The 27319-nt window shown below is 44.3% G+C and overlaps 1 protein-coding gene across 1 annotated transcript in view; it reads right to left on the bottom strand.

The window, feature by feature from the left end:
- Positions 1-8846: 8846 nt before the first annotated feature.
- Positions 8847-27319, bottom strand: part of Kpna6 (karyopherin subunit alpha 6) — a 31418-nt gene continuing 12945 nt past the window's right edge. The window contains exons 2-14 of the mRNA XM_038334477.1: positions 24857-24990; positions 22537-22629; positions 22084-22183; positions 20578-20672; positions 19330-19461; positions 17378-17466; positions 16626-16725; positions 16175-16338; positions 15782-15864; positions 14199-14323; positions 13643-13770; positions 12119-12297; positions 8847-10655 (exon numbers count right to left, since the gene is read on the bottom strand). Coding sequence (XP_038190405.1) covers positions 10468-10655; positions 12119-12297; positions 13643-13770; positions 14199-14323; positions 15782-15864; positions 16175-16338; positions 16626-16725; positions 17378-17466; positions 19330-19461; positions 20578-20672; positions 22084-22183; positions 22537-22629; positions 24857-24990 — 1610 coding nt within the window. The 3' untranslated portion in view covers positions 8847-10467. The remainder of the gene's footprint in view (positions 10656-12118; positions 12298-13642; positions 13771-14198; positions 14324-15781; positions 15865-16174; positions 16339-16625; positions 16726-17377; positions 17467-19329; positions 19462-20577; positions 20673-22083; positions 22184-22536; positions 22630-24856; positions 24991-27319) is intronic.

The raw sequence follows: 27319 nt of genomic DNA, 5'->3' as shown, positions 1-27319 counted from the left end.
ATTACTCGGAGAAAGTACAGAATACTTTGTGATCTAGTTAATATAGGACAGACAGCATGGAAAAGACTAGATGGTTATTTTAAAATTGTTTATTGTTATTTGTTTGAGACAACGTTTCATTATGTGTAGCCTTGGCTGGCCTGGAACTCCTTACGTAGATGAAACTGGTTGAACTAAAGGCAAAAGACACCGTGCCCAGCTAAAGGCTAAATAATTTAAAGCTGAATCAATATTGAGTGGTTGTAGCAGATTCAAAATCAGATGCGTTACACCAGCAAACATCAAGACAGGGTTTCTCTGTGTAGCCCTGACTGTCCTGAAGTTCATTCTGTAGACCAGGCTGGCCTCGAACTTACCGATCTGCCTGCCAGCACTCATCTACACAGCTCTCTACCCAGAAGAAATAACCACCTTCACAGGCTTTCTCTGAGACAGTTTAGTTGTAACTCCCTCAGGAAGGGACTGTAGCTGAGGCAGAGGGAGTTTGGCTGCAGGCAAATCAGTGAATTCCCATCCCGCCACCCCGCCACACTTTCGGCAGACTCCTGTGCTTGCACAGGGGCTAAAGTTGTTTTTTTTTTGGGGGGGGGGGGGTTGGGTTTTTTTTTTTTTTTCGAGACAGGGTTTCCCTGTAGTTTCTAGAGCCTGTCCTGGAACTAGCTCTTGTAGACCAGGCTGGCCTCGAACTCAGAGATCCGCCTACCTCTGCCTCCCGAGTGCTGGGATTAAAGGCGTGCGCCACCACCGCCCGGCTGGGGCTAAAGTTTTTTAAAAATTAGATTTTTCTTGTCTTTGTTTTTCATTACGATTGGGAATGCCAACGTAGGCACTGATCGTTCAGAAACAAACACAATAGTGATTTCAATTCTTCGTTGTGTGGCTTTTGTTTGATAAGGTCTTGCTTTATAGTGCTGGCTAGCCTGGAACTCTCTATGTAGATCAGGCTGTTCTCAAACTCACGAAGATCTGCCTTCTAAGACCAGTGGTGCGCTGTTGTTAAAGGCGTGTCACCACACGTGCAGGCAAAGCATTCAACACTCAGCTCACAGGGTACTTTGGGAACCTGCAGTTTGCCCTAGTATGCTAGGCCTGCCTAGACTTCCATTACAGCACTTTGCCATGAAATTGAAGCTACTGTTGTCTAAATGCTGCAGTCTCAGGGGCTAGAGTCAGGCTGTGGGTAGAGCATGTTGCAAAGTTTGCTAATTGCACATTATTTTAGGGTCATTAGATGTTGGCCATTTTCTATAAGAACTCTGTCAAACAGATTATGAGATTATGAGTCTGTTCAGATGTAACTGTGAGAGGCAAATTATATATATTATATAACAGACTCAGTGGTAGAGTATTTACCTAGAATGATCAAAGCTCAAACCAGAAAACACTGCAACCTTGCTAGTTTACTGGGGGAACTGAGGCTCTGAAAGTTGAGGATTAAAGGTGTCTGGAGCCCTGCGGTGGTAGCACACGTGCTTTTAATCCCAGCACTCGGGAGACAGAGACAGGAGGATCTCTGTGAGTTCAAGGCAAGCCTGGAATTCAGAGCAAATTCCAGAATAGCCAGGGCTATTATACAGAGAAACCGTGGGGGGGGGGGTGTGGGAAACAAACAACAACAACAAAAAGCAAACAAGAAAAGAAAGAAAAATTAAAGAAGGTGTCTAGAAACCCTAGAAGCCCTGATTCTGTCCCAGTAACACATAGGCAATCTCTGAAGAGGCAGCATATAGATCAAGTTTCTACAAAATTCTATACAAAGAGGATTCTCTAGATCAGAGGTTCTCAGCCTTCCTAATGCTGTGACCCTTTATTACAGTTCCCCATGTTATGATGACCCCAGCCATAAATTTATTTTTGTTGCTATTTCATAATGATAATTTTGCTACTGTTACAAATCACAATGTAAATACCTGTGTTTTCTGATGATCTTAGATGACCCCCGTGAAAGGGTCATTCGACACTCAAAGGGATTGAGACCCACAAGTTGAGAACTGTTGCTCTAGCGATTAAGAATTTTGGGGGACGCTGGACATATGGTACACTTCTTCAGCCCCAGCACAGAGGCAGATGGACCTCTGTTGAAGGTCAGCCGGGTCTACATAGTGAGACCCTGTTGCAAAACAATAGGAACAACAACAGAATTTTAAAGGAGCTGGAGAGATGGCCCACTGTTCAAGGGTGCTTGCTAATCTTGCAGAGGACCAGGATTTAATTCCCAGAACCCTCATGGTAGTCATCAAGGGTCTACAGACTCTAAATTCCAGAGCATCCAGCACCCTCTGCTGGTCACCAGGCATGCACACAGCGCACTTGCATATACATGCAGGAAAACTCATACAATAAAAATAAACACTTTTTCATAAAGGGTCTTTGGGCTAAAGAGAGGACTTAGCTGTTAAGAGCACTTGGTGTGCGATAAACAGGACTAGAGTTTGAATCCCAGCGTCTGTGTGACAAGGTAGAGGCTATCCCATGCTTACCTGCAACTCTACCTTCCTGAGGTTGTGTGTGGGGCAGCACAGAGAGCAGAGAACTGCACGGCTTTCTGGCTTCTGGCTTAGCCAAGAAAACTAAAGCCCCAGGTGCAGGGAGAGGCCCTGTTTCAAAGGAATAGGAGGAGAGCAATGGAGGAGGACATTTAAGTCCTCTTTTGGCCTCCCTGCAACCATACATGTGTGTATATTCACACGGACAAATATATATGCACATAAGGAAATAAATAAAAGGGGAAGGGGAGAACTCACTAAGTGGGCCACCATGGTGCCTCACACCTTTGGAAGGAGGATGGCAAATTCAAGGTCAATCTGGACAACCTGGTGAGTTTGAGGCCAGCTAGGGCAATTTAGTGAGACTGTCTACAACTAAAAAAGCATTTTTTAAAAAAAGCTTTTTTGAGATAGGGTTTCTCTGTGTATCCCTGGCTGTCCTGGAACTTGATCTGTAGACTAGGCTTGCCTCAAACTCAGAGATCTGCCTGCCTCTGCTTCCCGAGTGCTGGGATTAAAGGTGTGCACCACCTGCAAAATAAAGGCAAACAGGCAACAGATGGCAGTTTCGACCTCAGTTCTAGTCCACCTAGAACAACTCTTAGTTGATTACAAGACTAAATCAAACAATGTCATCTATTTCCTCCTTGGTTGGCCCCAAAGGGTGAGACAGTGCTTTGTACACCTTCAATAAAAGTAACAAGGAAGTGTTGGGTATGTATGGCTCAGTGTTTAAGAGCACTTACTGCTCTTATGGAATTCCAGCTTTGGCTTGTAGCACCCACATGAGATAGCTCAGAACCGTCTCTAACTCCCGCTCCAAGAGATCTCATAGCCTCCACAGGCCCCAGGCACACACATAACATACAGATACAAACCCAGCCAAATCACCCATACACATAAAATTAAAAGAACAAAAAACTAAGGGATGGAGGAGCTGCGTCAGTGGTTAAGATCCCTTACTTAGAGGATTCCAAGTTCAACTCCCACCACCCACATCAGGTGGCTCACAGCCATCTATGAGTTTAGTTCTAAGGCCATAGTTTCCATCCTGTGGGTCTGGATCATGACCCCTTTGAGGGGTCAAAGGATCTTTCACAGGGGTCACATATCAGATATCCTGCATATCAGGTATTTACACTATGATTCATAGCAGTAACAATATTGCAGTTATGAAGTAACAATGAAAATAATTTTATGGTTGGGGGGTCCCCACAAAAGGTGGAACTGTATTAAAGGGTCACAACATTAGGAAGGCTGAGAGCCAGTGTTCTAAGGGATGTGACGCTCTCTGGCTTCTGTGAACACCTGCACAAATGTGGCGCACATAAACTCACACAGATACACATAAATGAAAATTATTTTTAACTACAGGGAACAAAGACTCCTGTTAGAAGTTCTTCAGTGTGTACCCTGTTCTCTAAGTTGTATCCTCCTTTCTTTTTCATATCCTTCCTACCAACTCCCACAACCTCCAGCTTGCCAATTCTTGTTTTCTCCCTCAAATTCTATTAAAATGGTCATTTCTTGTTCACTCCATATTGAAACTTAGATATAAGGCTAAGAACCTCCAAGAGGAACCCTGAGCCACTAAGCCAACAGAGAATTTTTTTTCTTCTCTTTCCTTTTTTTTTGGGGGGGAGGGATTTCGAATTAGGGTTTTTCTGTGTAACAGCCCTAACTGTCCGGGAACTAGCTCTTGTAGACCAGGCTGGCCTTGAACTCACAGAGATCCTCCCGCCTCTGCCTCACGAGTGCTGGGATTAAAGGCGTGTGCCACTACCACTGCTCAGCTTCCACTATGTTTGTAACCCGCTTCCTTTTGTGTTTGTGTTAAGGATTGAAACCAAGGCATGTGCTTGCCAGAAAATGGCATTACCCTTGAACTACATTCCAAAACATCTTTCTTTCCATTTTGAAGCAGGTCTTCACATGATCTCATTTTAGCTCAGGCTGCCTTTGAAATTTTCCCCCATTTTTCTTCTATTTAACTTGCACATGTAATGTATATATGTGGGTGTGCAAGTGCTACAATACTTGTGTTGAAGTCAGAGTTCTGGAGCTTGGTAGAAAGTACCCAGAAACAAAAAGAGAAAATGTTAAATGCGCCAGGCAGTGGTGGTGTACGTCTTTAATCCCAGCACTAGGGAGGTCAGGCTGATCTACAGAGCGGGTTCCAGGACAGGCTCCAGACCTACTGAGAAAGAGAAACACTGTCTTGAAAAATCAAACTTACAAAAACAAAAAAAAAAAAAAAAAGAAGAAAAAAAGCTGAATGCCTGTCCGCTAGGGTGTTCCCAACAACTGCTCATGTCATTTGTGTCCAGGGTAACTGGCAGATTGATGCTCCTGTTTCAAATGACACCTGGCAGGTAGACGACATCCTGGGTAGCCTCCCTCCCAGCACTGGGGCCTGCCTGGTATCTGTGAAGCCTTGGACTTAACACCCAGTACACAGAGAGAAAGAGGAAAGCAAATAAAATTAACTAAAACCTTCCTTGGGTTTAGTCAGATTCGCTTTAATCAGGCTTGACTAACATCCGACTTTCGTGGGGTTTGTGGGTATGAACCAAGAGGCCGAGACAGTAAAATGGGAGTACATCAGGAAGGGCTCCTAGGGGCACATGGAAACCTAGGGAGGTGATGGATGTTCACAACCTTGACTGTAGTGATGGTTTCACGGGTGTGTATCAACTTACCAAAATTAACATTATAAACATACAATTTATCTTTTTAAAGATTTTTTATTATGTATACAGTATACTGCCTACATATATCCTATAAGCCAGCAGAGGGCACCAGATCTCATTACAGATGGTTGTGAGCCACCATGTGGTTGCTGGGAATTGAACTCAGGACCTCTGGAAGAGCAGTCAGTGCTCTTAACCTCTGAGCTACCTCTCCAGCTCCCTAAACAATTTATTATATGCCAATTATATCTCAATAAAGCCATTTCAAAGAAAAAAATCCATAGGCACTAGGGCGATGGTTCAGTTGGTAAAGTGCCTACCATATGGGTATGAGGAACTGGTGGTGGCAGGGTGAGAACACAGTAGGGGGTTCCTCCTACATGCTGGATTAAAGGTGTATACCACCATGCCTAGCAACTTTTGTTTTGGTTTTTGACGTAGGGACGCTAGGCAGTCAATCTTGAGCACCTGACCTTCCTGGCACTGTCCTCCCCTACCAAGTACTGGGGTTACAGGCATGTGCCACCATTCTGGTCAAAGCTTAATCTCACACAGCCAAATCTTATCTAGTATTCAAGAGCAGCACTGACACTGGCTTCAAAATTATGAGTGATGATTGTGACTGGGGGTTTCTCTTGATGGAAGTGCTGGACCTTAAAGTCCCACGGCAGTCGATGTGAGAATGCCTGTTGGCTGGGTGCGGTCCAGTGCTTTATGAGTTACTTCAGCTTTGGGGAAATTATCAAGGAGAAACTTAAAAAATACTCCATATAATGTAATTACAAGCACATGGCTTTGTCCCTTAGCGGCTGTCAGTAATGCCTTTACCTGCTGAGTCTTGATGGTCCCCTTTGGTTTTGAGACAGAATTTCACATAGCCAAGCTGACCATGAATTTCTGGTCCTCCTGCCTCTACATGCCAGTGTCTGGCTTCCATGGTGCTGAGTGCTGGACCCAGGTCAGGCACTCTATACTATCCACATCCCAAGGCTTCCTACATGCTAGACAGGAACTCTGCCATGGACATTCCAGCTCTGTTTACTTCCCAGTAAGGGCCACTCCAAACCAAAGAAGACAAGTTAGAACTTTGCAACTTTTTATTTCTGCTTTGTATCTATTACAGTGTTTGAAACCTAAAGAAATACATTTTCTCTTCAAATTTGGATGTGTATATAAATATCATTAGTCTGGACTCAGCACACTCAATGCCATGGTTTCTTGGCCTATTTCTGCTCTGAAATCAAGCTTTGTTTGTCTACCCAGGGGCCCTGAGAACATGAAAAAATAGAGTTTACAGTTCTTAGAAAAATAAAAGCAAATGAATTTGGAAAGCAAAACCAGTGAGGATTAAATTCACCTTTCTAGGGCTTTTACCTGGAAACCCAAGCTGTCCTTGGGTGATGGTTCTGTCTGCTGGGTAGCTGAGACCTCATACCCCCTTCATTTATTTAATAGGTCAAAAAAGGCATTTCCCAAAAAAGCTGGCTACAACAGTCAATACCCACCTACAGCTTCTGAGGTTTCATGGTTTCAGGCAGACTCAGGACCCTCGAGCTGAGACTTCCTGCATTGCTCCCTGCCCATGGTATGCCACAGTGGTCTTTCTCTAAACCTAAACAATGACGTCAAACCCAGAGGAGCACAGGGCTCATGGGCATCATCCGCTTGTGCTGGTGTGAGCAGCACAGTCAGGCTGGCCTAGAAATAGGTAGGTAAGCTCAAGCCTTTGAAGATACATCACACAAGCCTTTCCCCTCTGCTGTTCAGGTTGCCCAGTTATGGCTGCTTTCCTCAGAGCCAGTTTCGGTCCTGCACACAGTTCTGGCTTCAAACAAGATGCTCTCTCAAAAGGAAAATAAGTTTTCATTCAGATTGGGTTGGAACTGACCTCAAATTCTTCCATTGCTATGCATGTCTTATTCTGGGGTGGGACTAGGGGCTATACTGGAAACTGAATCAGTTATGACAGCCTTTGGCCAAAAAGCAGCTAGTGTTCACATGGATCCCCAGAGGGGCAAATTCTCGGTTTTGCTGGCCTAACAAAAGAATACAAGAGGTAAAACTGAAAAAAATACTGGATGAGGTTGGTCTAGAATACGCCAGAAGTCTATCCCTTAAGGCCTCGCCACCCGATGCTACTGCTGCTCGGGAACTGCCCTGAACCCCTCCTTCCTCAGCCTGCTAGGGAAGCTTGCCAACATTCTGTCGCCCTTCTGGGTCTGCAGGGACCTGGGGAAACTGACTTTTTGCCTTCGAGAAGTTAGACCTTGAGCCAGAAAAATACCCAAAGAGGTTGGACATCAAACTGAGTGAAGCTGGGGAAGAGATGAGGTCTGAACAGAAAGAGCAGCAGCCTTCACAGGAGGCATGAAGCTGGAAGTGCTGTTACCGGCAGATGGGAGGAGATAGTTCCTCCATGCAGGAAGTTCCTCTTTTTACTGGGTTGGTTTCAGACAAGTAAAAAGATCGCAGCTAAAAAACTTTTCACCAGGCATTGGTGGTGCACACCTTCAATCCCAGCACTTGGGAGGCATATGCAGGAGGATCTCTGAGTTCAAGGCCAGCCTGGTCTACAGAATGAGTTCCAGGACAGCCAGAGCTAGACAGAAAAACCAAAAAACCAAAAGAACCTTCTTTTCATCTCCTGTAGCTGAAGATAATAGTAGCCATAACCTGTGGTTGGCTTCAGCACACAGGCTCCTGGAGATTACTTCCAGGTACAGAAGGGAGAAGCAGTAGATATAGGGTCCCAGGTAAAGGGGAACACCAGAGCTCTCCAAAAAAAAAGAAAAGAAAAAAAAAAGGCCACCAATACTAGCTTCTTGGAAACAGACCCAAGGAACAATTTTGCCAAACAGCCAGAACTCATAGGGTTATGCCAGAAGGCTGCAGCCAACATCAAGGCCTGTAGTCATTGGGGAGAGATGGAAACTGAAGACAGCATCTAGGAATGACCACTCTATCAGTCACTTAAGAATATCTCAGTGTGGGATGCCTAAAACAGCTAGGTAACCAGCCTTTCATCTGGTATTGGATCCAAGTCTGAAGGCAAAGCAATACTGGAGAAAGGATAGGGAAAGCAGGACATTCATGGCCCATATTGAGACTCTGGCTCCAACGCAAGGGGCTTAATTGTTGCTTGAGATGTTCAGAGTACACCCCCCTACAGTGTTCTGCTCTTCAGACAAGGGTGATTGATGATGGCAGTCATGGAGAAATTTTGAACTAGGAGCAGAGTTTGTAATAAAGCTGCAAGCCAGGTTTTTTTTTTTTTTTTAAAAAAAGGCTCTCTGCCTATTGCCTTCCCAGAAGGCCAGAGGGTGGAGTAGTAGTTGACTCGCCAATGTGGCCGAATGTTGGTCAAGGTTTCCAGTATAAACTAGGAGCAGGGTCTCAAAACTAAAGGAGACTACAATCTGAAAGCCAATGGCCAACAGCAAGAACCTGAACTTCAGCTCCGCATGTGTGGGAGCCAAAGGGAGATGTATGGGAACAGGAATAAGAAGAATGCTGTTTCCGGAGAAAGAAGTGTACATGAGGATGGGATACCTCCATTTCACCACAATGGGGTTCCACAGGTGGTCTACACCTTGATGACAGTATGCCCCACTCCCTGCCCCCAGAGCTCATTTTTAGTGTAACGTGTAACCCACTAAAACACAGGCCAGCCTGAGGTATTGAACCAGCTTTACTCGGAGAAGAAAATGTGTCTGTGTAACTGTCACAAGAAGGGGAAATCCAATCCAGGTACAAGGACCCTCAGAAGGGAGATGCCAACAGCTCTCAAAGTATCCAGGTCGCCAAGGTTCTCTGATGACAGGAGAGGCAGCTGTGTCGTGACTTATCTGGGTAACAGGGACTGGCACTGAGTTAGAGAAGACAGGCTGCTTTCTGCTCAGAAGCAAGGACCAGAGCAGCAGACTTCACCAGGCCCTGAGCCCTTTGCTCCCTTCAGGTACCGGGACAATTAGCCCAGGCCGATTGACTTGAAGGCTCCAGAGGTGAGAGTTGGTCCCAAGCGGTGGCCCAGAATCCAAGCAGAGAAGAAGAGGACCAAGTTCAGTCCTCTGAGTGGGAAGCTTCTACACCTTTTTCTGGTCTTCCTCACAGTATCCCACTCACAGGCGGTTTTTGTCCTCCTAAGACCTTTAAGACTGACTTACTTAAAATATAGACTATAAAAAAAAAATACAGAACTTTGACATTCTCTCCTTTGGAAGTAAAATATACATGATCCAACTATGGCAGAAGGAAGAAGAAAGGCCAAAGGCAGGGATTCCTGACTATCCCAATACACGACCCTAACTCCAACCTCCTCTGCAACTTATGGGTCATCAGAGCAAGGACTTTCTCCTCAGGAGAAGGAAGGACCACAGCCCACCATCTCAAGCTCAGGAGAAAACACAGCCACCTCAGAGGTTCATTCAACTCTGAGGTGAATTTTCAAGTAAACAAATGAAGTTGGGTCGCACCATTTAGGAGGCGGGTAGGATACAGGGTCAGTAGCTACAAAAGGGAAGCCCTGTCTGAAGGCCTGTGCTCCTCCCTTCCACTCACACTGGGGATATATGTCCCAGGAGAGTGAGGGGGAGGGCTTAGGCATAGGGTCAGAGGAGGGAGGGACCTTTGTCTCATGGGGGCCTCCCTATTAGCCTCTATTTCCAGACAGTGCTGGCAGCTGGGTTCTTAAAACCAGCTTTTTGGGAAGAGCAACCTTAATACAAGAAAAATGTGCAAAAGAAAAAAATTAAATAACCAATCCAAGCATACAAGATTAATATTCAGTCAGAGCAAGAACACTTTGTTTTGGACTTCTCCCCTCCCCTCCCACCTCCCACCTCTGGAATATTCCATCTGCTCAAGTACCCAAGATAAGAGTTACACACGTCAGGGCAGAGGACTGGGATGGATGAAGCAAGATAAATGGGAAGGAAGTCACCACTGAAGAAAATAAAAGAAAAAAATTTTTAAAGGTGCAAATTGATTACCTCAGTCCTCCTTTGTCTACCCCTGGGCTCCTGGGTTAAAGACATGTGTGCAGCCAAAATAAAGTGTAAGGAAGAAAACCCACACGCCCCCTTCTTGTCACAAAACCCAGTGTGAGCCTCAGATGCTTCTGTCTGTCCAGAGGGTGCCCTCCAGGGAAGGGGATGAGCAGGTAAGAGCACAGTCTCCAGGGCAGCAGGTGTATGGTGGCTGCTGGTGGGGTGGCTGTTTCCCTGCCCACCAGTGGGCTGCTCTTCCGCTGGCTGGTGGTGCTTCCCATGCCCTCCCCTCCCCGGAGGCAGACATTATAGCTGGAAGCCCTCCATGGGGGCCTCGGGCTGCTGGAAGATGAACTGCTGCTGCGTCTCATCCACCTGAGGAGCCAGGCTGCTGTCGTCGTCTTCCACACCGAAGTAGTGCTCGATGAGGTCAAAGGCCTTCTGGTAGATTTCCTGGTTCTCGTGGCTCTGCAGAAACTCGATTTTATCCAAGCCTAAGGTGGCGAGAATATATATATATCTCAATTTTTCCTTTCCTGAGGGACAAATTTCTAAATAAAAGTAGTAAGATCATATCATTTCTTGACTTGAAAAAGGAGACAAGGTCGCTTCCCCAAATTATAGAATTGCAGAAGAAAAGACATAGAAATGTCAGCTAATATTAGAGGTCTAGGGAGCTAGAACAAACTTCAGTTGTAAAGTGCTTGCCCTGAAAGCATGAGTTTGCTCCCCAGAACCCACAGCTAGATAGGAAAGGGGCAGGCACCCCTAGCAGGGGTGGGGAGGACAGCATTGGGACAAACTGCCTGGAGCTTTCTGATTGGCTTGTCAACAGGCTTCCTCAGTGAGTCCTAGGTCTGAGGGAACAGGCCTCTCTCTCAAAAACAAAAAACCAACCAACCAAAAACCAAAACAAGTTGTTTAACTCTTGAGGAAGAACATCTGAGGTTGACCTCTGGCTTACTCACACTTGGACACACACATGTGTACGCACACAAATTAGAGGTTCGAGCCCAAATTCTGTTTTAAGCTAACTCTGGGCGAATCATGATTTTGCTTCTTCTGACAAGGGTTGGTAGAGGCAATCAGTATTTTTTTTTTTTTTCTTTTTTGGCTGTTCTGGAACTAGCTGTGTAGACCAGGCTGGCCTAAAACTCAAGAGATCCACCTGCCTCTCCCCCATAAGAGCTGGGATTAAAGACTGAGCCATCACTGTCTGGCTACAGCTCATTATTTTTACAGAAGAGATTGCTGTTTTTTAGCTCCTGGTAGTAGTCATCAAAGTTTTGATTTCCTTCTTACATCTGTACCATATCTACTTTTGCTTTTAGCTTTTCGAGACACAGTTTCTCTGTGTAACAGCCCAGGCCATACTGGAACTCACTTGATAGATCAGGTTGGCCCCGAACTGACTGAGATCTGCCTGCCTGTGCATCCTGTGTACTGGGATTAAAAGCATGAACCACCACTGCCCGGCCATATCTACTTTTTAGGTAGGTAGACCCTATGAGAATAACAATGACCTATTGCTGCTCAGAGGGAGAAGGGACTGGTGGAACAAGAAAACTAATACTAATTAGTTCTAGCTACCTGGCTAGTCAGTACATGTCAGGTATTCCCAAGGAAAGGTCTGTAACCATGCATGGTATAGCTTGGCTAGAGAACAGAAACTCATCATTGGTCTAGAAGCACTCAGTGGGTGTAAAGGTGTTTGTTGCCAAACTTGACAATCTTCACAACCCACATGATGCAAAGAGAGAACTGACTCCTGCAGGTTGTCTTCTGACTTCCAAACCCAAGTGTGCCAGATCATTTGCGCTCACAGTCACAAATGAGTGGATAAACAAATGTAGTAAAAACTACAAAATAATCAGACTAAAGTTTCGTAAAATGGGTGGATGTGCTCCAGTATCTTCCCACCAATGGACTTGATGCGTGCGTCAGGGAGAGAACCTACCGTAGGCCTCCTCAATGAGGCCGCAGTAGGGATTGACCCCTGAGCCGCCACGCTTGCCCTCTTGCTCTCCAAGCCGCAAGATGTTCTCCAGGCCATTGAGGGCCACCTGCACAATCTTCGAGTCCATGACAGTCAGCAAGTCACACAGCGGTTTGATGCAGCCCAGTGACACCAGGTACCTAGGGACCAGAGATGAAGTAAGCTCCAAATTAATGCAGAGCAAGTAAAGTGCTAGGCAGGGGCTTTGCTTCTCTCATAAAAAACAATGAGTTCTCCCAAGTTTTGATAATCTCTCATCTTCACCATAATCTCTCCACTCTTGCTCTGCCACTGATCTAGATCCCTGATGAACAAAAACCCCGGAGTCCTAACGTCACACCGGCCACAATATTATCACGGTAGACACATTATGAAATTCTTTGGGGAGATGAAGAGATGGCTCAGATTAAAAACACTGGCTGCTCTTCCAGAGAACCTGAGTTCAATTCCCAGCAATCACATGGTGGCTCAAAAACATCTATAATGAGATCTGACTTGTGCCCTCTTCCGGAATACAGGCTATCCAGGCAGAATACTGTATTCATAATAAATCTTTTTTTTTTTAAAGAAATTCTTCTGGTTCCTTATTTCCCTGAAGACAACCTCTATTGTTTGTTAATACAGATAGTCTACAATCTGGATCCCATCTCTTTAGTTCTACTCAATATTCGTTTTACACAAATGTCAAATTTGTGAAGCTCTCCAAATTCTTAGACCTTTTTGTATAGATTTCTAATCTAACAAGCATACTGTATAATGCTGTATTTAATCCCCACTCCCCCCTTCTTTGTTTTTTGAGACAGGGTTTCTCTAGTTTTGGAGACTGTACTGGAACTTAATTCTGTAGACCAGGCTGGCTTTAAACCCAGGGATCTGCCTGTCTCTGCCTCCTGAGTGCTGGGATTAAAGGTGTGCGTCACCACCGCCCAGCTCCTCCTGAGTGCTTTTTAAACCTGGTTTCTTTATGTAGCCCTTGCTAGCCTGGGATTCACTATGTAGATCATGCGGGCTTCAAATTCACAGAGATCTGCTTGTCTCTGCCTCCAGAGATCCTAGATTTAAGTTATATACCATTATGTCCAGCTTATATTTTTTAATGAGTTTTCCTTTCTCATTTTTCCCGAGACCCCTTCAGTAGGTTATAATTAGAGGTAAAGACACTTAGTCAATTTCCACCATTCCTATTGTTTAGATGATACAAACTAGAATAAAGGAGCATATGTACAAACTGGGTGGGTATGGAGGCATGTAGTACAGAGGTGTGTGTGCATAATCCAAACACTTGGGAGGTAGAGTCAGGTGAGGTCAGCCTAGCTCACACAGGAATCTACACTGGTGTCCTGTATCATTTAGCAGCTTACCAGTTAAGCCTTATTACAGTTAGACTAGGGCAGACCTTTCCCATCAAAAGCCATTTAGCTATCTGAAAACCAGGGAGAAAGGAGACCACACATATCATTTAAGATGTTGGAAAAGGAATCATACCTGATTTGCTCAGGGGTTCCTCCTGATGTGGCATTAGTGATGGCCCAGGCAGCTTCTTTCCTGGTACGAAATTCTGCTTTCTGAAGGATTTCGATCAACACAGGGAAGATATTTGCATCTATGACAGCCTGAAAGAAAAGCGAGGAAGGGGGATGGAGGCAGAAAGATAGTTTAAGAAAAAAAGCAGAAGGGTCAGGTATGATGACATGCTTGTATAATCCCAATACATGGGATAATGGAGGCAGGAAAATCAGGATTCAAGGTCATCAGAGGCTAGCCTGGACTCCATGAGACACTTGAGAGACAGAGGTAGAAATGGCAAACCTAGTACAAAAATCACTTTCAACTTAGGTTTCTCTCTGTTAACCTATCTGAAAGTTCTTTGACCCCAGCTGACAAAGCCGTGTGGGAACCTAGCTTCCACTATGTAGAGCCATTGACCAACTGGCATGCTGACCCCATCTGTTTTTGTGGTGCTGGGAAAAATATTCTACCACTGAGCTACACTGTTCATCCTTTGGCCGTGGCTCCAATTTCTAGTGGGAAGCAAATCTACCTGTATCTGAGCCCTGTTGCCAGCAGTGATGTTTGAAATGGTCCAGCAAGCTTCCTTCCGGATTGACTCCTTAGAGCTGCTCAGCAGGTGGAGGAGCATGGGAGGGGCTGAACAGTTAAGATAACCTGGACAAAAGCACAGAAATACAAGTTAGATATTTAGAGTTACCCACATTACAAGACACCATAAACAGTGCAAACCAAACCCACAGAATAGGAGAGAATACTTGGAAAACATATTGGCAAGGGTCAATATCCAGAATATACAGATGACTCCTAAAATCATAAAAACATCCTAAGCAACCGAATAAAAATGAACAAAGGGCTTCAAAAGACATTTCTTCAAAAAAATGACCATGAGACAGCACTTTTTTCTCATTAGGATGGCTGTTATAAAAACATCAGAAAATGAGATGTTCTGAAAGAGAGGGAGAATTTGGTGCTGGTAGAGACATAAAACAACACAGCAGTTAAACATAAAATTAGCATAAATTACTATGTTATCGAATCTCTTTGCATATACATGGCCAAAAAGAAAAGCAAGCAGAGACTGGTAGCTGTACACCAGGGTCCATAGCAGCCTTATGCATAATAGGAAGAAGTAAAAGCAACACAAATGTCCTCAAGATGGATGAAGGGGATTTTAAAAATACAGTATACACAAACACTGGACTATCATTTAGCCTTACTAGGAAAATTCTGACACATGCTACAACATACATGAACCTTACAGACATTATGCTAAGTAAGCCAGATGTAAGGGATATTGTGTGACTCCACTTATAATGAAGTGTCTATAGCAACCCAATGGAATAAGCTAGCAGCAGCAACAGCAGAAAAAACGAGAGCACATGCTGACTCATGGAGTTTAAGCCACACACCACTAACTGAAGAAATCAATAAGGAAATTAGCAGAGTCCTTACTTTTGAACAAAGGAAACTTACTGTGCCCTCACGGCAGGGAACATTCTTTTCATTTTACATTTCTGCGCTCACGTGTGTACAGAGTGCACAGTATTTTACTTTTCTGTGACAGGACTTTGTTGTATTGCTCAGGCTGGCCTCAAAGTCCTGGGCTCATGTGATCCTTTCTACTTCAGCCTCCCCAGTGTATGCCATTCTGCTGCTGGTTTGTAGGAATCTTCATATTTTTTAGCTTTTTTGAGATAGGGTTTCATATAGTTGAGGATAGGCTTGAACTAGCTGATCCTTAAGGGCTAGGACAGGTGTGAGCCACACATGACTCAAAAGTTTAACACGAGGTTAACACAAGGTGATATCTAAAGGTCTAGAAAGCACTGGTGGAGCCAACAGCTTTCTGTAAGGATTACAGATCAGATGTAACTCTCTCATCATGACCAATTAAATCCAGTCATTCCACTGAGCTTTCTTTTCACAAGCATTACCTGGAAGATCTGTTCAAATCTGAGAGAAGAAGAAACTCTAAACCAGAGAGTGACAGAGCTAAAGCTCCTCTATTTAAAGCCACTCTTTCTCTGCTAGACCTTGCGGCCTCCCATTACCGAAGGTTTGTTCTCCCATAGTTAGCCTGAGTTAAGATCCTATATCCCTCTTCTTCCTTACTTACCTGGGTCTGGATATCATCACCAGTGACAATATTACCAACAGCTCTCAAGGCAGGAGACGCCACTTTGTAATCGTTGTGCCTACAAAGGAAGAACAGCTCCTCAGTAGTGAAGCAACACTTCATATTCAGCCCTGCTGAAGACCAAGGCTAGCAGCATTCCTTACAGCCCCAGACACTGAGAGGTCAGCAATCTGCTGCCATAGCTTTTTCTTGTTTATGAGACGGTTTCACTCTGAAGCCCGGTTGTCCTTGAATTTGTGATTCTCCTGCCTCAGAATCCAAATACTGGGATTACAGGCATGCACCACCCCTGCCCATCTTAAGATAGAAACTCTTTGAACTTGGTCAAACTAGGGAAACCTTTACCCTCTTAAACTGAAACAACTCACATCAAAAGTTCTACCAGTCTTCGGCAAACTCCAGAGTCTATGACTGCCTGGATCTTCTCATTGGGACCATCAGACAGGTACGAGAGGGCCCAACAAGCATCTGCCAGCAAGTCTGAGTCGCTGCTGAAGAGTAGGCGAGACAATACAGGCAAACAAGGAGAGACCTGTTGGAAGCAGAGTGAGGAGGACTGATAGCAAGGCTACATCAGCACTACCACTGAGTCCATCATTGCCAGGCCTTCCCTACACGCAATTCTAGAGCCTGGGAATGTCATCAAACCTGCAGGCCCACCTTTGCGTTTTTTTCTACCAAGGCACACAAGACGGCCTGCTACACTGGCAAGCGCCTTTTTGTTTCACATGATTTGAGACTCTCAGGGATCTTCCCAAAACTTAAAAGACTTCCTATAATGAAACCTGGAATCACTTATGGCTAGCAAGTAGTTCTTACCTTTGCAAATTCTGGAGGCGGGTTCTTCCCTCTGCAGAGGTTTGACAGGGCCCAGACTGCATTCCTTGTCATTGTCAGTCGTGTGGACTTCGTAAGGAGTCTGTAGGAAACAACAAAGCTGTAACCAAGCCACTAATGTTCTAGCACAGGGCTGTTACCAAAAAACCCTAGAGGCAAACCCAGACCCCTAAGACTCTTCTAAGACTCTTTTGTTCTTGTAAAAGGGTCACTGTGTAGTTCTGGCTGCTCTGAAACATGCTATGGAGACCAGGCTGGACTCCCAGATGATAGGACTAAAGGTGTATCTCTCTCTCTCTCTCTCTCTTTCTCTCTCTCTCTCTCTTTCTATTTATTAGGATTTATTAGGTGTATTTATTTATTATGTATACAGTGTTCTGTCTGTATGTGTGCCTGCAGGCAGGAAAAGTGCAATAGAATCTCATTACAGATGGTTGTGAGCCACCATGTGGTTGCTGGGAATTGAACTCAGGACCTTTGCAAGAACAGCCAGCGCTCTTAACCTCTGAGCCATCTCTCCACCCCCCTGTATTTATTTTTGAGATAAGGTTTTTCTGGTTAGCCTTAGCTGTCCTGGAACTCAGATGTGCCTGCTTCTACTTCTGAGTGTTAGGATTAAAGGCACTACACCCCAGCCCAGGGTTTTACTATCTTAAGGAATAAGTTTCCCCCAAAATGTACTGCCATTTAGCCACCTACAGATGCCCCAGGTGCAAATGATCGTAATTACTCACGTTAACAAAGGATTAAGGATGGAACAATTCAAGACGTAATCTCTGCAAACCGAACTGTCTCCAGCTATGTTTCCCAGAGCCCAGACTGCCTGAAAAGGGATGATGGAACTGTCATTCAGAGCTTGGTAGCTTCTGTGACTACTGGTTGCTTCCCCCCACACTTTTTGGTTTTTTGAGACAAGGTGCCTCTGTGTAGCCCTGGCTGTCCTGGAAGCAGTTCTGTAGACTAGACTGGCCTCTGCACAGCACAGCAGAACGCCCACCCCAGTGCTGGGGTCAAAGATGCACGCCACCACTGCCTGGCTTCTGTGAGGAGAACGTCGGGGCTTGACAGCTCCATTGTCTCCCTCCTGGAAGACTTGCTCTGTAAGAGCTTTTCCCCAGGAGGCCCTGGTTTTGTAGGAGAAGATAGGCTGCCATCTGAACTGAAGCCAGAAGACACTAAATCACACCTCATCCTTTAGAAAAAGAAAAAGTGGCTGGGTGGTGGCGCACGCCTTTAATCCCAGCACTCGGGAGGCAGAGACAGGCTGATCTCTGTGAGTTGGAGGCCAGCCTGGTCTACAGAGTGAGTTACAGGACAGGCTCCAAAGCTACAGAAAGAAACCCTGATTCGAAAACCCAAAAAAGGAGAAAGTGATCAAAAAGATTGGATGCTCCTTTACCACAGACCTGATCTACACCAGGAAAAGAAGATCCTATCACAGTCTTCCATTTCTGAGGAACTCACTTTCATAACCGGAGAATCAAGCCTTCTCCTTTTCTGGTATTTACTCACTCACTCACTCACTCACTCATTCATTTTGAGGAAGGGTCCCATTATGTAGCCCCTGGCTAGTCTGGAACTCATTATGTAGCCTCGAATCCAGAGATTATAGGTGTCTGCCACCATGCCCACCCAGCTACCTCTTCTCCATTTCTATGAAATGATCAAGAATTCATAGGAGAAATTGAAGTTGTGTCTTCACCTCAACAGTGTGGCGTCTTTTCCAACAGCACCTTTGATACTAAAATTATAAAATTTACCTCACGCTAACAACCAATCCTCTGACACCAGCTGTGTGTCTGATAATGTAACTCAATTCCTACACTGACTCTGGATTTAGCACAGAAGCCACGGGTCAACTGTGGAGAACTGGACTCACTTTTTATTTGTGTTTACTCAGTTTATCATCAAGGATGTGACTCAGGAAAGGACAAAAGGAACAGACACACAGGATAGCGGGGAGGGAGTGGTGATAGCACATAGCTTTTTATGACCTCCGCCACCTTCCCGATGCACAGATATGCTTACCATCTGCCAAATTCCCATTGTTCAAGTGTATAGATTTATATTTATTTTTAAATGGGCTGGCCTTAAGCTTGCTATGTACCCAAAGATAACCTTGAACCCCTGATTCTTACAGGTTTGCTGGGGTTTTTTGGTATTGGGGATTACACCCAGGGATTTATTCATACATACTAAGCAAGAACTCTACCAACTGAACTACATTCTCTAGCCCCTCACTGTTCAAGTGTTTTCATAATCCAATCTCCAGAGTAATACACCTAGGTTATAGAGAGATGTGATCTAAATTTTTATCCAGTAATTCTGGGCTTGTCTATGGTAGGGACTAAACCCAAAGGCTATCTAGCTGCCCCCTCTACTTAACTTCATTACACAGACTGAGGCAGTTCCTCTGGGGCTCCGTAAGTAACAAGTGATACTCTGAAAACTGACCTGTAGAGCACCACTGGAAGACATGGGATAAAACCTGAAGACACATTTTTTATTTTTTGTTTTTGTTTTTGAGATAGGTCTCTCTGTGAAGCCTTGGCTGTCTTCAAACAAACATCTGATTGCCTGACTCCCAAGCGCTGGGATTAAAAGCATGCACCAATGAACCTGCCTCCAAATATAAATAATTATATTGTCAGTACCATCAAAACTTTAATCAAATCTTGAATATTACCTGTTCTTGTACATCTTCAAAGTCTGAGTTAAGCAGCTCTATAAAAATGGGGACAGCTCCTGCTTCAATGACAATTTTGGTTTGCTGAGAGGTTCCAGAGGCAATGTTTGTCAGAGCCCAGGCAGCTTCAAACTGAAAGTGAGATTAGGCCACAACTGAGAGATCATTCCAGACTGAACAACATACCTACCACCTGCCCCAAAACAGTCAATAAAGAAACCAAACCCAAACATGTCTTTGCCCACCATCCTTTAAGTAGTGCTTTGAAGAGCAGCAATGTGCACAATGGAGTCCTCAACTAACACCCATGGCTTTCTCATTTCCTGAGCTTCAGTTCTTTTGTTTCTAAAACAAGGATAAGAGTAATGGTTCTCTTCTCCCCTCTTCCCTCTTCAAGATCTGTAGCCACGGCTGACCTGGAGCTTTAGCCTCGGTCCTCTGTGTGCCAGAAGTTCAGGCATGAGTTACTCTGGTTGAGGTGGCTTTCAACCTGCTCTTTGCTGTGTCTCTAACAAGTTCTAATGGACTCGCTCATTAAATGTTTCTGGGGAACAAAGACACAGGCTGAGTGACCCGTATCAGGTCACTAAGTTAGAGGAGCACTAGACCCTCTGATATATAATAAATACCACAAACAGTGTATCACATTCTGGAATCTCTGAAATCAAAAACTTCCTTCATGGGTTTTCTTTCTTTCTCTTTTTCCTTCAATAAAGGGTGTCTCTGTAGCTCTACTGAGAAAGGGTCTTGCTATGTAGCCAGGCTGGTATCGAACTTATGGCAATCCTTATGCCCTGCCCACTACATAGTGAAAATATTAGGGTGTGCTGTCACGTCTGGCTTAAAGAAAAAAATTTTTTTTTCAGCATGTACATGTTTTCCGTATATATACACTGTGGAAACTTAGCCAGGTTCACAAATTACCTCAATTATTGAGATCTTAAAACTTTTTTTTTTCTTTAATTAGCCATTATTTTACTGGCCCTGAGATGTTTTTTTTAAAAAAAAAAAAAAAAAAAAAAGACACTCAATGTTTAGACTTAGGTGGCCTCAAAAATCAGAGATTTGTTTTCCTTTGCTGGTTGTAAAAATTGTGCTATCACACCTGGCCCTAAAACTGTTTTTGAGGAAGATACTTCAACTAATAGTTTCCCTTTAGTACTCTTCCATTCCCGTAAGATATGCCTGCAGAAGCGCACTGTCAGTCCATGAGGAAACCCACCCAGCATCTCTGCTTGAGAGCTTTACCTGTAATGTGCAGTTCTCACTCCTCTTCAGAAACTCCACAAACCGGTCAACTACTCCTGGAGTGTTGATAACTTCATCTATTGGAGGACTTGGCTCTAGAGGGGCACAGGATAAGTCAGAGAAGCTTTGCTGATCCATTTGCAGTCCTGGATGCTTCTGACTACTCTGTTGTTTTTGTTCTATTTGTAACAGTCCTGGAACTCATTTTGTAGACCAGGCTGGTCTCTAACTCACCTGCCTCTGCCTCCCAAGTGTTGGGATTAAAGGCGTGCGCCATCACCACTTGGCAATTTTTTTTTTTAAGTTTTTTGAGAGAGGGGTTTCTCTGTGTAACCATCCTGGCTGTGCTAGAACTCTCTCTCTGTAGACAACACTGGCCTCAAACTTAGATCTGCTGGCCTCTGTTTCCTGAGTGCTGGGATTAAAAGTGTGAGCCACCACTGCCCACTGACTACTCTTACAAACATCTTATAACTTCCTTTTGCTCATCTACAAACTGCATAATACCCTTATCATGTCACAAGTATAAAGGCAATCCTAAATTAGGTACGTTCAGCTGTGGCTTACCAAATGTAAGCACAACAGAAAACGAGTAAGAAAAGGCCAAGGAACAAGCAATCCTGACCTACACATTTCCCTTCTAAGGAAGATCATTGCTCTTTTCTTGGGAGGGATGTTTAGTATACTCAAGCAAGTGATACTCTTGCTATCATATATTAAAAACCAATGGCAGAGCCTTGCACATCTGATACATTGAATGTTTACAGAGCAACTCTGTGAACTAAATACTGATGATAGAGTATGAACAAAGCCAAAGTCCATGCATGACTCACAGAACCTAACATGCCAGTGAAAGGTAGGCTGTTAGAAAGCAGTGGTAAGGACTTTATCGCGACAGGGTTTCTCTGTATAACCCAGGTTGGCCTGGAACTCACAGAGATCTACAGGCATTTGCACCCTCAGTGCTCGGATTAAAGGTGTTCATCATTAATGCCAGGCTGCAAACCCAGAACTGGGGAGGTTGAGGCAGAGGATCTTGAGTTCAAGGCTAACAAATCTATCTTAAAAAACAAACAAACAAACAAAAGGATGGAAGGAAGAAAGAAAGTTTTATCTGTAGAGTCTTCTCCAATACATTCTAGTGGAGACAGAGGTCAGGACAGCTTCATTAAGAAGGTATTAAGGGGGGCTGGAGACACAGCTCAGAGTTAAGAGCAGATACTGCTTCAACACAGTTCTGTTCTCAGCACTATCCCTGTCAAGCGGCTCATAACAGATTGTAACTCCAGCTCAAGAGGACGTGACATCCTCTCCTGGTCTCTGTGAGCACATACACTCATGTGGCATTCAAAGGAAATCTGGCCAGGAAGGCTACAGTGAGCAATAGGTAGTAGTTAAGCAAAACAACAACAACAACAAAAAAAAAACCAAAAAAAAAAACAAAAACCACAAACCACAGGAGGCTAAATCACACAGCACTTCTCTGAGGCGAACTCGGTTTCATACCTTTGGAGAGGAGTTTCCGGAATTTCTGTGTGGTTGCTAACTGCAAGTCAGAATCATCAGAAAAGAGCATCTCCACCATCTCTCTTGTGATCACACTCTCCTAGAATATAAAACAGGTGTGCGACCTTGTGGTTAATACTAATACAAGATGAGAGCACAGAACCCTACATGGCTTCCTGCCTTTTAAGACCCTAAAGTAAGAGGATGGTATGACAGATCCAGGAGGAGGTCTATTTCATCCAAGTCTGCTTCAAGATACAACATTTTAAAGTGATTCTAATCTGTGATATACCCAATGACTTCCCTGAATGTTTCAGGTATTTGCATCCTTGTTGAGTGTTTAAGCTGACTGACCACAAAAAGGAAGAGATTAACATGATTGCAAAGACACGTAATGACACGGCCACCTGATGCTATCCTGAGAACAGCTGTACCCGTGCCTGAAGGGCTTACCCCAGTTGTGGAGCTCACGTAGGAGTCCATCAGCAGACTGTCAAACATGGCGGCCTCTTCATTAATCAGCTCCACATTTCTCCGTTTAAAAAGCTGAAAAGTAAAATGAGGAGACAGAGCTAGCACTACTCACAAGCTGAAGAAAGAGTAACAAGAAACTAGATTATGATATAGAAACAAAAAATAATAGCATGGGAAAATGAGGCCAAACTTAAGCAGATATGAAAGATATTCACCAGTTTTACTTTTTTCTTTGGGGATTTTCGAGACAGGGTTTCTCTGTGTAGCCCTGGCTGTGCTATAAAACTCATTCTGTAGACCAGGCTGGCCTCGAACTCAAAGTTACATAATGAAACCTAGAAGCTGAGTGAGATCTAGCCCTGCGAGTGTGGGATTGCCATAGGGACACATTAGTCTCTGTCCAAGGTACATGCAGCACAGAGCAGTCTCCAGAGAGCAGAAGGCTGGAGACATGGTGGTACTGGGTTTCTGTGTACCTCTGGCTGTCCTGGAACTTGCTCTATAGAACAGGCTGGCCTCAAACTCAAGAGATCCACCTTCCTCTGCCTCCTGAGTGCTGGGATTAAAGGCGTGCACCAACATAACTGACATGAATAAAAATTAAAAAAAAATTACTTAGTGTCAGATCTCATTACAGATGGTTGCGAGCAATCTCTCCAGCTTCCAAGAACAAATTTTTAAAAAAGCATTTAGGTTGGAAAAAAAACCTGTATAAGTGTGTACAAGTTAGCTAAGGTGTATCACACGCACGGAGGAGCCCAGAGAGGCTGAGGAAGGCATTGGATCTGTTAGAAGTAGAATCAGCTGGGCAGCAGTGGCGCAGGACTTTAGTCTCAGCACTCAGGAGGCAGAGGCAGCCAGATCTCTTGAGTTTGAGACCAATTTGGTCTACAGAGCAAGTTCCTGGGCAGCTAGAGCTACACAGAGAAACCCTGTTTCAAAAAATAACAAAACAACAACAACAAAACCACCCCAAAACCAACAACAACAACAACAACAACAACAAAACCACCCCAAAACCAACCAAAGAACAAACTAGAGTTACACATGTTTATAAACTGCCATACAGGTGCTAGAAACTGAACCTGGGTTCTTTGCAGGACCAGTAATTGCTCTTAAACAGCTAACCCATCTCTCCAGCCCTAAATTTTTATTAAAAATAAACAAAAGAGGTGCTTAAAAGATGATTCAGTGGGTAAAGCACTTGCTGAACAAATGAGAGCTGAATTTGAATCCCCAGCACCCATATAAAGGGTAGCTGTAATCCCAGAGCTATTACAGTAAGATGGGAGACAGAGATGGGCTGGCATATACATCAGTGAATAACACAAAGCAAAACTCTGAATCTCCTTTAGACTCAGAGGTGGAAGGTGAGGGCAGATATTAGGGACTGTCTTCTGACTTCTAAATGCATGCCAAAGCATATATAATACCACAATCAGCAAACCAAAAGACCAAATAAACAAAACCACAAGGAACAAGAAGCTAGAACTACAATGTTAGATAAAAAAACGATGCTTGAAGGCTGGAGGCAGTATTGCACACCTTTAATCTCAGCACTCGGGATGCAGAGACAGGCAGGTGAATTTGAGGCCAGCCTGGTCTACAGAGCGAGTTCCAGGACAGTCAGTGCTCCACAGAGAAACCCTGTCTCAAAAAACCAAAAGGGGCTAAGAAATTGGATTTCCCTAAATTTCCAACAATTTTTTACAAAAGAAACGTGGAGGGCTGGTCAATCAATGAAGTGCTAGCAAAACGAACATGAAAGACCCGAGCACCCACGTGTGTTACGGTAGCAGTGCACACCTATAATCCCTATAATTAGGAGGAAGCAGGATCTCTGGAGCTCACAGCTAGTCAAGCCAATCAGTGGGTTCCAGGTTTGTGACAGGCCCTGACAAAAAAGGCTAAGGTGGAGAGCAACTGGGAAAAACTAAAATAATCTCTGGCCACCACATGCAGATGCACACACACATGCATAGCATACCTACCTTACAAAACAAACAAACCGAGCGACTAGCCTGTTAAATCAATAACCTACATTTCCCTAGGCCAGTGGTTCTCAACCTCTGGGTCATGACTCATTTGAGGATTGAATAACCCTTTCACAGTGGTCTCCTAAGACCACTGGAAACCACGGATATTATGATCCGTAACAGCAGCACCATTACAGTTATGAGGTAGCAAAGGAAGGTTTATAGCGGGGGTGGGTGGCAGCATTAGGAAGTGGAAAGAGGCCAACTACAGAACCGGCTGGCTTCCCTGATAGGTGTGTTGGAGAACACTCCAGTCAACTTACTTGTTGTTCCCGCTTCTGTTTCCGAAGCTGAATGCCCTCTTCCTCCCTCCTTCGTCTCATTTCCTCGGGGTTTAAGGCGTTGTTCTTATAGCTCTTCATTCGGTAATTGTCTTTCCCTGGGCTTGCCATGGTCTCTAGAAGGGAAGATATTGTCAGAGTTGTAAGACAGCAGCATTTCCTTTCCACACATGAACAAAATGAGAATATCAATAAAGAGAAATAAGAAGATGGCAAACAGGTGGTGATGGTGCACATCTTTAATCCCAGCACTTGAGGCAGAGGCAGGTGATCTCAGTCAGCCCAAGACCAGCCTGGTCTATACAAAGTGAGTTCCAAGACAATCAGGAGTGTTACACACAGAAACCCTGCCTCAAAATTAATTAATTAATTAATTAAAAAAATAATCAAAAACCAAACAACAACAACAACAACAAAAACCGATAAAAACATAAAGGCGGTGGTGGCACACACCTTTAATCCCAGCACTCGGGAGGCCAAGGCAGGTGGATCTCTGTGAGTGAGGCTAGCCTGATCTACAAGAGCTAGTTCCAGGACAGGCTCCAAAGCCACAGAGAAATCCTGTCTAGAAAAACCAAAAAACAAAACAAAAACAAACAAACAAAGGAATGTAAACAAGTTCTGCGCCTGAAAAAAAAAATGAAAAGGCAGAGGTATATCTGGTTTATTCTAGCCACTCGGTGGGCTGTGGAAAGATGGCTCAAAGGTTAAGTAAGATCACTGCTTGCTCTTCCAAAGGTTCTGAGTTCAATTCCCAGCAACCACATGGTGGCTCACAACCATCTGTAATGAGATCTGGTTCCCTCTTCTGGCCCACAGGCCACAGGCAAGCAGACCACTGTATACTTAACAGAATAAATCTTTAAAAAAAAGAAAAAAAAAGAAACCCACTCAGCAAAGTCCACAGAGATTTCTTATCTTCAAAGAGGAGGATGGGGATATCCAGCAGCCCTGGAGAGTCAGCTCAATGGTTAAAAGCATTTGTTGCTCTTGCAGAGGACCCAGGATCAATTCCGAGAACCCATGTTGGCTGTAACTCCAGCTCCAGGGAATCCAGTGTCATAACCTAACCTCTGGATGTACCAGGCACACATGTAGGCCAAACACTCAATACATACAAAGTAAAACTAAGTCACACATAACAAACAAATCCCCAAAACTAACTGGGAGAGACAATTCAGTGGTTAAGAGTATGTGCTGCCAGGGAAGAAGGAAGGGGAACAGAGAAAATATATAGCTCAATAAAAAAATAAAAAAGCAATTAAAAGAAAGAGTATGTGCTGCTCTTGTGATGGACCCAGGTTCAGTTCTCAGCACTCACATAATGGTTCATAATTATCTGAAGCCTCTTCTGACCTCTCCAGGCTTCTGCACATGAGGGGCATTAGGTATAAACATATACACACTAAAAATAAAAAATTCCGGGTGGTGGTGCATGCCTTTAATCCCAGCACTTGGGAGGCAGAGGCAGCATCTCTGCAAATTCAAGGCCAGCCTGGTTTACAGAGTGAGTTCCAGGACAGCTAGAACTACACAGAGAAACCCTGGCCTCCCAATAAATAGATACATAAATAATTTAAAAAACAAACAAACAAAAAAAAAAAAAACAAGAAAGCAATACACTAAGATGGCTCAGGAGATAATGGTTCTTGCCACCAAGCCTGGTGAGCTAAATTTCATCACCAGGATCCACTCACTTGAAGGAATCAACTCATGTTGTCCTCTGACCTCCACATAAACACTATGCCATGTGTGACACACACACACACACACACACACACACACACACGAAAGTTATAAGGACCTGCAGTGGCTTCTCCTATGGGTCACTGAACAGGCAGAAGCAAGACTACTAAAGGCAAAGCCCTGTGGAAGGCTGTCCTCCATTACCTGATACATAGTTTTTCATGACTGAGCCTGTGCTGTCAGAGGCTGTCCTCTCCTTTGAGCACAGTTGACAGTTAAACTGAAATAGGAACCACATTGCTTCTTTAGTTACCATGGAGATAAGTAACTATCACAAATATCTGCTTATGACTTCACTGGAGAAACAGGCAAGAAAGAATAGAAGGATGAACATCTGTAGAGGTGCATGAGAAAACTTGTTTATATCTCAAAGAGGATACTTTACTTGTTCTCCCCTACTTAAGAATGTCCACTTTAGCCGGGCGTTGGTGGCTCACACCTTTAATCCCAGCACTCCGGAGGCGGAGGCAGGCAAATCTCTGTGAGTTCAAGGCCAGCCTGGTCTACAAGAGCTACTTAGTTCCAGGACAGAGAAATCCTGTCTTAAAAAATAAAAAACCATCCATTTTGGTGCTGGAGAGATGGTTCAGAGGTTAAGAGCACTAGTGGCTTTTCCAGAGGTCCTGAGTTCAATTCTCAGCAACCACATGGTGGCTTACAGCCTTCTATAATGGGATCTGGCGGACTCTTCTGGTGTGC

Source organism: Arvicola amphibius, chromosome 6 (assembly GCF_903992535.2).
Source record: "Arvicola amphibius chromosome 6, mArvAmp1.2, whole genome shotgun sequence".
NCBI classification, from domain to species: domain Eukaryota; kingdom Metazoa; phylum Chordata; class Mammalia; order Rodentia; family Cricetidae; genus Arvicola; species Arvicola amphibius.
This window is presented reverse-complemented; position numbering and strand designations above follow the sequence as displayed.